Source organism: Pteropus vampyrus, unplaced genomic scaffold (assembly GCF_000151845.1).
Source record: "Pteropus vampyrus isolate Shadow unplaced genomic scaffold, Pvam_2.0 Scaffold410, whole genome shotgun sequence".
Taxonomy (NCBI): Eukaryota; Metazoa; Chordata; class Mammalia; order Chiroptera; family Pteropodidae; genus Pteropus; species Pteropus vampyrus.
In genome coordinates, this window is record NW_011889191.1 from 747,737 (window position 1) to 759,262 (window position 11,526).

The 11,526-nt window shown below is 36.6% G+C and overlaps 1 protein-coding gene across 2 annotated transcripts in view; it reads left to right on the forward strand.

Moving 5' to 3' along the window:
* DPYD (dihydropyrimidine dehydrogenase) overlaps nt 1-9,378 on the forward strand; it is a 717,845-nt gene extending 708,467 nt beyond the window's left edge. For both annotated transcript variants that reach the window (XM_011380852.2, XM_023523771.1), the window contains 2 exons: nt 5,282-5,422; nt 8,258-9,378. In XM_011380852.2, the coding sequence (XP_011379154.1) occupies nt 5,282-5,422; nt 8,258-8,428 (312 nt within the window). In that variant the 3' untranslated portion in view covers nt 8,429-9,378. The remainder of the gene's footprint in view (nt 1-5,281; nt 5,423-8,257) is intronic.
* The last annotated feature ends 2,148 nt before the right edge of the window (nt 9,379-11,526 follow it).

Sequence of the window (11,526 nt, forward strand, 5' to 3'; positions counted from 1 at the left end):
GAAAGAAAGGGAAAGAAAGAAAGAAAAAGAGAGAAAGAGAAAAAATACATCCACTGCTTAGAGCAGATAGTATGTTGTTAACTTAGAATTAGAAAGAACTGTTCAACATCTATTATTTTTCTAGCATATCCACAGAGAATGTTCTTAGATTCAAAAAGGATAGGAAAAGCATATTTGAGAGTTGAAGCCTAAGATAGGTAAGGATATAGTAAAATCATATTTAGCTTCATTAAATAAATTTAAATCCAAAGTGTCTGGCAAGAATTTGCTACTTTAAAGCCTGAGCCCACCCCCACATAAAAATAAAATAAATAAATAAATAAAACAGAAAAAACAGTGATCAGGGCCACAGATCTGTACTGTACCAACCTTGGTCACACCTGAACTTCATCTATCTGTCTCTCACTTATAAGCTCCCTCCCCACCACCCCCACTCACCCACTTCAGTGCCCAGATTCTTACTTTCTTTTATTCCATCTCTTGGTTCACTTGCTTCTCTCACCTTCTCTGCCAATCTACTATTTTATTTCCTGTCTCATGCTTTGTCTTTGTCCTCCCATTTCAGATTATTCATGCTGGGTCCTCGGTTAGCAGAGTTCTACTGGTTTAAACTTAAGACTTCTTTTTCTAACTATACAGTCCCCCTCCCAGCCTCCTAGCTCATAGGGCATTATATAGGATATCAAAAATAAATTGCACTCCGTATTTTTGAAAGTCTTTTTGTATGATACTGCTGTATCGCACTGTTGAACAGTAAGTGTTGCCCCAGGTTCTCTAGAAAGGGTGAGAAATGGATGTGGCTGGAGAGTAGGGAAAAGATAGAAGTAGACCAGAGAGCCGGAAATCTAACCCCAGTGAAATTCTGCAAAGATTATTAAACTTTGGACTTGAGATCATTAGCAAAGGATGAAGTTATTGAGACAGCATAAATTCAGTGAGAACAAAGCAAATTATTTCTTTTCCTATTTTGATAGGCTGGTTAGGCAGTAGCAAGCTTGGTGTAAAAGGTAAGAACATAGGACATTGGTAATAGTGCAGGAAAGGAAATGATAAAGTGATTAAACAGCCAAGCCCACATAATTTAAATATCGGATCTCTTTCAGATAGAAGTCATAGTGTTTGTCCACAGCATCGTTGTCCTTGGTCCTGGACTTTGAATGACACCTATTTACAGCTGATAGTATGCTAATCTGATGTGTAGAAGATTTAAAGCTAAGAAGAACAGTTAATGTGCCAGATAACAAACACAACTTGAAAATACTTTAATCACCTATAAAAAAAAAAAAATGGGCCCAAACTAACAAATTCAAACTAAGCAAACAAATTAAAATTTCTAGTTCCTCATTCCTTGGTTATAAACTTTATATCAAACAGAAATATTGACTAATCTCTATTTTTTAAAAATACTTTTGATTATCCCAAACAAATAATCAATTGGCAAAGATGTGACTATGGAATTCTACAGTCTTTCATAACATTATTTTTGAGAACATACATTTAAATCAAATGTATTATCTCTACTTTAAAAAATTTAGCATCATTTTCTCCACAAACACATTTACACATAAACATTTCCACAAATCAGGGGTGGCTAAAGTAGATCATTCAACCTCTGTATATCCACACCCCGCTTGGAATAATGAATGTAGGTTCCCGAACCTCCACAGATGTGTGTCCAGGAGAGACTAGACTGGCCATATGCACTTTACGATTATGTATGCCCTTCAGTGAACTCCAAGCTCCAGGATGTATGCTCAAGGGTATTTATACGCTGGTAATACTACCTGGAAGCTTTGAGTTTTAAACAAATGTCCACATTTTCAGGCACATAAATAATGATTCCTTTTCTTTGATACTCTTTCCCAAAATAATTTAAAAGGGTTGTCATTCTTTGATCCTTTTCCAGATTAAAAATATTTATAATTGTCTTAAGAATTATGACAAAGGAAGAGTGTTTTTAACACCAAAGTTCTATTAACTTACAGAGGCTCCAAGGACCTTGTTTCATTTAGTTTCACATTAAACAATGATGTTTTAGTAAATGATAACAAATCTCTAATATAGTGCAAAAGGCATATTTAAGTACGTAGAATGTGAACTTGCTATAACAGTAAATTCTCTTAGAACTATACATTGTTTATTTTGAATAAGTCTTATAAGCATAACCATTTAGGGAGTTTCCTGTCTAATCAATTTTTGAATATTTCCTGGCAATTTTAGTCAAGCCATAATCTGATTCAACAAAACAGCTAGCTGTTTTAACTGATGTATTTTCTATTACATATAAATGGCCTTTTATAGCCAGAGAGTGACCTCATGCATTTTCTGTCTTAAAATATATTTAGATACTTTGATGATTAGTTTGTAAAAAGTCCTCAAATCTTTTTGTGAATCTCATATTATATAAATGTTTAGTAAATCAAAAAGTAGCTATTAGCCCATACAACTATGTGCCTAATATTATGCTGTATATTTAGCACATAAACAAAAATATATTTGAGTACCTATTATGTTTCAGTGATATGCAGCAGCAAGATACACCATACGAGACATGAAAATGAATAAAGCCTACTAAGAGACTAACTTCACACAGGAAAGTAAATATAGAAAATATCTATAACACCAAGTAGAAAATGCTAAATAGAGAAACGACAGAAGAGTCAGCATGGCAGAATGCTTATGATCATAGGGCCTAAAGTCAGGCAGCACTTGTCTGAATCTCTGCTCCATCATTTACAGCTGACCCTTGAACAACATAGGTGTGAACTGCGTGGGTTCACATAGGCCTGTTTGTTTGTTTGTTTGTTTGTTTTAATAAAAATGTAATTGGGCCTTTGTATCCACAATTTCGCATCAGCACAATCAACCCACCGCAAATCAAAAACAGTGTTTTTGTATTCCCAACCAACATACTATCGTTTTTGATCTGCAGTTGGTTGAATCTGTGGTTGCAAAAGGCCTATTGTTGGGTCAAAGGTTATATGTAGATTTTCAACTGCTCAGGGGTTGGCGTCCCTAACTCCCTGATTGTCCAAGGGTCGACCGTACTTAATTTTGTTACTTAAATCTCAGTCACTTCATCATCTATAAAATGTGTGACGTGTAAGTGAGAAAATGCTTCAATTATGACACTGGCCTGATACACAATAAGAACTTAAAAGTCATCTGTTGTCTTTAGTTCCACATAATAGATAAAATACAGTAGGCCATTAGGGGAAGAAAAGCAAAAGAGGATGGGAAGGGAGAAGGGGAAGATAAAAGAAGGAGTAGAGGAAAGAAGAGGAGAAAAGAAAAAGAGAAAGATCATATCTTTGATTTGGTTAGAAAAGGAGAAGGAAGGATTGAGGAAATCTTCATAGAGTAGTGGCACGCGAGCTGTCTTTCGAGGATGAAGATGGATAGGATTTTCCAAAGCAGAGCTGGGAGGGAAGGGTGGTCTGGACAAGGACTCAGCATAAAATTAGGCGCCAGAGGATTGACAAGTGTGTTCAGCATGCAGCATGTGTCCAGTGTAGCTGAAGCACATGATGTTTAGAAGTAGGAACCACCACCAAAAGACATGTGTTGGTAGAAAGCCTGAAATGCCAGACTTAAATGTGAGACTGCATTTAATTCAACAGATTTTTGTGTAAGGTAGTGAAAAATTCAGTCTGCGTCATACAGCCTAGATTAAGATGACAACGTTACGTGGGTTGGAGTAGGAAAGGAAGAATATGTGAACGAACCGTTATCAAGAAAGCTCTTGCCATTAGAAGTAATGGGAAATTAATTACCATGGTTAAAGATTGTAGTGGATATGGAAAGAGGATGCAAAAGTTCCAGTACTCAGAAGAGCTGGCAGCAGATGAGACAGTGGAGTAGGCAGAAGTAGGAGTGAAATATAACTCTGAAATGTCAAGCCTTAGTGATTGGAAAAATCCTAGCACTGTTCACAAAACTAAGGAAATCAGAGGGAAGATACAGTTTTGTGATGCTGATGATAAGTTCAGTGAGTGGTGAATTCGAGGTACCGATTTCTAGTGACAATGTTTGCCATCCAGCCGAGAAATGTTTATCTTAAGTTTGTGAGAGCAGTTCAGAATGGAGATCCTGATTTGGACATCAAGTGCCCACCTACAAACAGACTGCAGTATAGTTGAAGTTATACCCTCAACACAGTGGAAAGAAAATAGTGACAACAGTATGGTACGTTTTCTGTCCTCTTATTCCTTGAGAGATGCACAAACAAACTGTCCATAATAATGTAAACTTTGCTTCAGTTTGAGAACTCAAAGTCATGAGCATACTGTCATTTAGAACCGAAATGGGAGGGAAAAAAGTAAAAAAGGGTAACCAAGGTTGTAAAAGAAGAGCAAAAAGGGAAATACGAAAGAGAACAGTAAGAGTCAAACCTCCTTGAACATGGACCTTGAATTCAAACAAAAGATTCTCTTGTTAAAAGTTAAAAACAAAAGCAGAAAATCTTGACAGCATACTAATTAGACAAACATTGTTACATTCTTCTGTTTTGTTTTATGAAACAAAGTGTTTCGTATTGTTGATGAAACATCTTCTGTGCTTCACATATTAAGCATACTTTTAATTAATATGGAAAACAAAGCAATGTGGAGCCCCATGAAAAATCTTCCATAGTGAATAAAGGAAATCCTAGTTCTTTAAAAGTAAAAGAGCATCTTATTTAGCTATTAGGTGAACCTAATTAATTAACATAAATTAGAATTTTTAAATAGTGCAATATACTCTTCAAGACATGACAGGTGGGTATGCTATCGAAGCACTTTTCTAAATGAAAATGTGGAATCCAAATGCAGTGATATAAATGCATAGCATTTACATTTTTATTCCCTTCATTCCTAGCAATCTAAAGTTTTCTAGTAGAAGTGCATCACCCTTTGTCACTTTTCATTACTTTTGTATCCTTCAAAGTCCAAAATGGAGAAAAAATAAGCCATGACCACTGAAAAGGGTGCCATTTTTTCTGTCCACAGAAACACCATTTTAGATTAGCCTGTAGAAAACTTACAGAATGCAGTTAATTAGGTCTTGTGTTTCTAAGATACACACACATTATACACACACATACATATATATAATCTTTCAAGAGAAGGAAATATTTAAGCTACAATTACGAAAGATACATCTATGAAAACTACACTATCCAAAGTCTCCTAAGTTACTTAAAGCAACACTGTATAAAAACAGAGAGATTTAGACTGATATTAATTATTACGTGGTAATGTTTTAAAATAATGGTGTAAGTAATTCCATGCCTTTCTTTCAGGATGTAATTGGAAAGGCACTGCAGTACCTTGGGGCATTTGGTGAACTGAGCAACACAGAGCAAGTCGTGGCTATGATCGATGAAGAAATGTGTATCAACTGTGGCAAATGCTACATGACCTGTAATGACTCTGGCTACCAGGTAAGAATTTGGTAGTAATTAGGATGCTGTGAGGCATGTTTTTTCTGGCTTTTGTAGCGGAGTCTTCTGTTGCTGGGTCTGAGATTCAGACCAGACGTTCCAAATATCGTGCCTCAGCAGTAGCGTAGCTCTGTCCTCTCATGTTCATAACGTAGTATTTTTTTTTTTCCCAAGGAAAGCCTGACCTTAAACTAACTATGCCACTATTCAATGAACAATAGTTTAACATCATTTTCATCATCCATAAAACTGAAGGGAAAAATACAACCGAAAAGTCATACAATTATGGACATTAGGGAGCATTACATTTTAATACACAAGAAAAGAAAAAGAACAGTTATGTGTTGCCGTACCCTGAGAGGACCTGATTATTTCTGCCAGGAGAGAGTTCTCTTCCATTCACCCTGACTGGGCTTTTGCTGCAGTTAGCGTGGAAAAGTGCTTTCTCACCAATGAGCTGTGCAGCCTGGGGACAGGCATTCCTCCGTTCTGGAAAAACCGAAATGTATTTCTCCCACGTAAAGTGAGCCACAGACTCTTCCCAGTTTCTCACCCTTCAGCTCAGAGTCTGCCATGGGATCATAATGAAAAAGTAGAGATTTTATTGGCTTCACGCTAAAAACTGCAGACTAATATTATTTTCATTAAACTTTTTAAGCGATAAAGGAGTATAATAAAGTAAGATATCTTTAAGATGATTAATGAAATAGTCAAGGTAGATAAAATGGCCCATTTTAAAAATTGACATTCATTTACTTTATTCAGTTTGGGGGAAGGTCCCATGTCGCTCATGATGAGATTTTGCATATTCTTCTGACCACCTAATAGAGATGTGACAAACATGTTTTAAAAATCTCTTCCACATAAGTATGACAATAGTTCTAGACCAAATACATTTTAACCAATGTATCACATTTTGTTTTAGCTGAATGGTGTCTCTAATAGTTATTTTGAAAATGTTAATCATATCACCTTCACTTTCATGTCATCTTTCCTCTAATTAACCGGAGACAGGTCAATAACTTCTATCACTAAAACCATAGCATCAGGGTTCTAATATCTTAAATCTTAGAAGTTATGACTCCCACCTTGGAATTCTAGCCTTCACATCATTTCACTAAAAATAATCTTATTAATTGGGAATAAGTCACAATTATGCATTTAAAAAGATTTTATTTCAAAGTCCGCCTTTGACTCTTCTGTCTGAAAAGATAAAAAATAGAAAATCAAAATCTTCAACTGAATGTAAGTTATTATGTTTGCAAATTTTCAAAGTATGACATTTCTAAGTCATCACTTTTATTTGCATCAATTGCTTCTTGGGCTTCTATTTATAAAAGGGTGCATAAGGAGGAGAAATGTTTACTCATTCAAACAGCCATCTGAGATGTTATTTTACAAAACATGGCAACAATTTATGTGGACAAATTTTCTTATGGTTTGTCTTAGCTACAGTTCTTGTTCACATAGAATATGGTTGTTTCCTTAAAGATTTTAAGTATATGTGTGCATGTAAATTATATATATATGTGTGTGTGTGTGTATATATATATGTATATATATGTGTGTGTGTATGTATATATATGTATGTATATATATATAAAACATATATATAGCAGTCTGATATAATTTACTCTTAAGATCATTTTCATTTTTATGTGTATAAAAGAGGAAATAATTCTAGTTATAATAGCTTCATTTGGGAGATGAGACTTTTAAACAAAAAAAAATCATTTTAATTGGAGTATAACACGTTGTATATGACACAGGGGGGAAAAACCAGCATAGGGTAATTATTTGAGAATGTAAGCTTTGCAGACCTGGCCTCAAAGAGTATCTGGAAGGCAGGAGGACTTCATGTTCCTCGTAATTTTCCTCAATCCCTACCTCAACACTCCAAATTTGTACCCTGTACTGTCTGCAAGGGAGACTGTGAGACACACCCTCTTAGTCCCCTTTGCCGCCACATGGTGGCCCTGAAGTCCCCCTAGATGGAAATCCTTGAAAGTTGTTTCCATCATTGAAATGCTTCTCTTTAATGGGCAAACGGTCATCATGATTTAAAATAAAAAATTTCAATTGTAAATTTCACATTAGATATTTTATTATAGGTTGTATCACTTATTTTTAAAGAAGGGAGGGAGGTGGGAGGGAGAAAGAAATGATCGAATTTCTATAGACTGTGACTCACTTCCGAGTGGAGGCCCCACCCTGGTTCTCACAGCTGAGATGCGTCAGGAGGGGCCTGGAAGCCGGGGGTCCCGCTCTCCATCGCTCAGAGCTTTTTCCCCTTTGTGATGGAACAATGCCTACGATCGGCTTGGAAATTCTCAACCCTCAAAGCTGGCTCTTAATTTTTTTTTCTACTGCTTTCTTCTAAAAGCTACACATGTAATTTGAAATCGTGCATTTATTGCCCCATCTGATGGTGACACCTCTCCACTGTCAAAGAGTGTGAGGAGACAGAGAAAGACGTGTGAAAGCACCCCGCCCCCCGCAGGCAGCAGGCACCCCGCCCTCGTAGGACTGGAAGGACCTGAGCTCTGCTCAGAACAAAGGACACTGGGTAGTGACTGACTATGTTATGAAATATTTTCTTCACACAACACAACAAAAATACCTCCAGGGATTTTTTAACATCGTGTTTCTAATTTAAAAGAATTTATTTTCTGTCTTTCGCCCCAGCAGCTCAACTGTCGCTATAGCTGCACCACAGCGTTGGGCGCAGTCGTCTCTAAGTGCAGCTCTACCGAGCGGAGGGAAGCGGTGATGCTACCGCGGGGGCATTCCTGACCCGTGGGCAGTGACAGCAATACTCTTTATTTCTGTTTGCAGGCTATACAGTTTGATCCCGAAACCCACCTGCCCACCATTACCGATGCTTGTACAGGCTGTACTCTGTGTCTGAGCGTCTGCCCTATTATCGACTGCATCAAAATGGTTTCCAGGACAACACCTTATGAACCAAAGAGAGGCTTGCCCTTAGCTGTGAATCCAGTGTGTTAAGGTGATTTGTGAAACCAGTTGCTGTGAACTTTGAGGTCACCCACATATGCTTATCTTTTTAATTGGGACTATTACATTCAGCTCTTTCTAAATTAAAGCAAATATATAATTTCTAGATAAAAATGTATCTAAATGAATTTCTAAATTTTAAAAATGTCTGCTACCAGTGACCATTTAATTAATGGTTATAAAATAGAATCATTCTTTTCTGAGGATAGTTGTTAAATAACTATGTAACCGTTAATTGGATGTTCACTGTCAGTTGTCTGTTATGAAAAATATTAATTTTTTGTGGCAATTAATGCAACAATTTCCAAATTGCCTATGCTGTGCTCTGTCTTTGATTTCTAATTGCAAGTAAAATTAAGTATTTCAGAACAAAGTACAATTTCACATACAAGAAAATGTTTCCAAGGAAACATTTTATAATTAAAAGTTACATTTAATTTTAACACTGTTTCTAAGCAAATATAATTAGCTCCATAAAGCACAAATGAAGAAAGTCAAATAATTTTTTACTGTGTCAGGAAAAGAAAGCCCAAGATGGTTTGCAAAACTTTTTAAAGGCCCTTTCACTAAAATAGCTTCTTTTTGGTGCTGGATACTGTGCTACTGGATATAGAAAGCGAGAGTATTCAGTAACCATTTATATCACTCATGCCTGAGACAGGTGTCCAGACTCCACCAATGAATCAACATGCTGTTCTTACTTAAATATTTAAACTATGTTCCTAACAAAATAAGATGTTAGGATGGAGCTCTGGTTAAAGCCACTCTCGCTGTGCACGGATCTGTTCTATCTGCTTTTAATAGTAACTTTCATGATTATAGCAATTAATGTTTGAACAAAGCCCGAATTATACAGCAGTGGGTCATGTGCTTCGTTATTCAAGAATGAAAAATATAGTATTGGCAGTATGTTAAATATACCAAAAAAAAAAAAACAAAAACCAGTTTTACTCTTTATTTTAGTGCTTATGTTAAATTTCAAAATGGAATTTTAAAATATATTTTTCTGTTATTGCCATATAATATTTTTGCATTTCTCTATTTTTATAATCAGCAAATAACACCACGTAAATTCACTTATCTCTGATTTGTAGCGTATTTTCATATGAATTCATAAGTCGTAAGTCTTTAAGTAACAATCTATGGCACATTTCTATGACAAATACAAGATCTAGAAAAATAAAATGTTTTTATTATACACTTTTAGAAATGAACATTTACTAAAAAATAATCTACATGATTAAATAATAACAAATAAAATTTTATAAAGCATTTTAACCAACACGATCTTTTGCTGCCTCTTTTGTAAATACAGTCTCATGTCAACCATTTAGATTTTGAGGTGGAGCAGTTTGGGTTAATTCTACAGTGAATTCCATTCAAACGTATACATAATGCTAGCTGAGATCTAATGAGGGTAATGGCAGTGCAGTTATTTAAATGTTTTACTTCTTGTTCCTCTTGTCCAGGTTTCCCTATTGAGTTCAACTCTACTCTGCCAAATGTGTCTTTCGCTGGGCACGGGCCAGGTTTTTTATGATGGCTCACGGGCAGAGATAAATGGAAAATGGCAGCCTACCATCGAAGGTGCCAACTTCACTATACAAAACATCCATGTCACTTAATATTATTCCTTCGATAGTTGGGAGATATTAAGGACTCAAATAAACTGACTCGCTTTTGTCACCATGGGGGCATTTTACCTTTTGGACTTGGTAACAGCTTAGCAAAGAGTTCAAGCTGTCCAGAAAAACATTTGCTAGGGTCATGTAGATGCTATCATAATGTATTACCCCTCTCTCAATATAATGAGAGATTTTTACTCTGGTAGTTCATCAGTCCTTTGGGAATTTTATGAAAAGACATCCAGGGCATATATGCCTCTTCAAGATACTTACTGCCAGGCAGAAATTCTCTTTAGTAGAGATTAAAGCAAAAAGTAGTTCATGACCTTTGCATCCTCCTCTGAGAAGGAGTGGACACAGTGCCGTAGCCCTTCTCTGGGACACTGCAGGGAACTACGAGTAGCCAGGCTTTGAGTAAGGCCACGGCAACCCATGATCTTACCACAGTTTGTTCCTCACACACATTTCTTTCTGTTGTGTCTGCTTTCTGCTTTATACTGAGAAGCTTTTCTTATCCACGTTGTTTACAGGAAACATATCCTATAAACATTTCAATTTCACATGTGTGGCTTAAAGATTGACACAGAATAGAGGAAGAAAATATTAACTGTTTGTGGCAATTAATGCAACAATTTCCAGATTGCTGTCTGTGTGTTCCTGTCTTTCTATTTCCCTGCTTTCTTTATTTTACTACTATTGATGAATTCAAGTTTATATACTGCTGACGATTTTCGAAAATCACGTTATTCCATCCAGCAAGACACCACAAGCCACTGGCCCTGACACACACATTTTCATGGCTCCTTCAGGCATGAATGAAAATTTAGGACCAGACCAAGGAGTCCAGTTAGTGAGTGTTTCCTAGGTCTAAGAAGCTGTACTAAATATTCTACATAAGCAATAGTTAATTTTATGTGTCTGCTTGGCTGGGCCACAGCACCCAGATACTTGACTAAGCATCACTCTTGATGTTTTCAGGGTGTTTATGGATGCAGTTCACATTTAAATTGGTAGGCTACGAGTAAAGCAGATGGCTCTCCATAATGTGGGTGAGCCTCATCCAATCAGTTGAAGGCCTAAATAACACAAAAGGCCGACCTTCCCTTAGCAAGAGGGGATTCTCCCTCAGAGGGCCTTGGGGCTGCTTCTGCAACATTGACTCCTTCTGGTTCTACAGCAGACTGGCTTTGCCTTCAAACTGTCGCTCTCTCCTGAGTCTCTAACAGGCTAGCCTCTCCTCTCATATTCTGGACTCTCCAAACATCCACAATCACAGGAGCCAATTCCTTAAAATGAAAATCTTTACACACATACACTCACACATGCACGCACACACACCCTATTGGTTCTGTTTCTCTGGAAAACTCTCACTGATAAAACATATACCATCACGTTTGAATGTTTAAATGATCAAAGGTGGGTCCTCTTGGTTTCTTCCCCATTGACAAATTAGTACATGGGTTT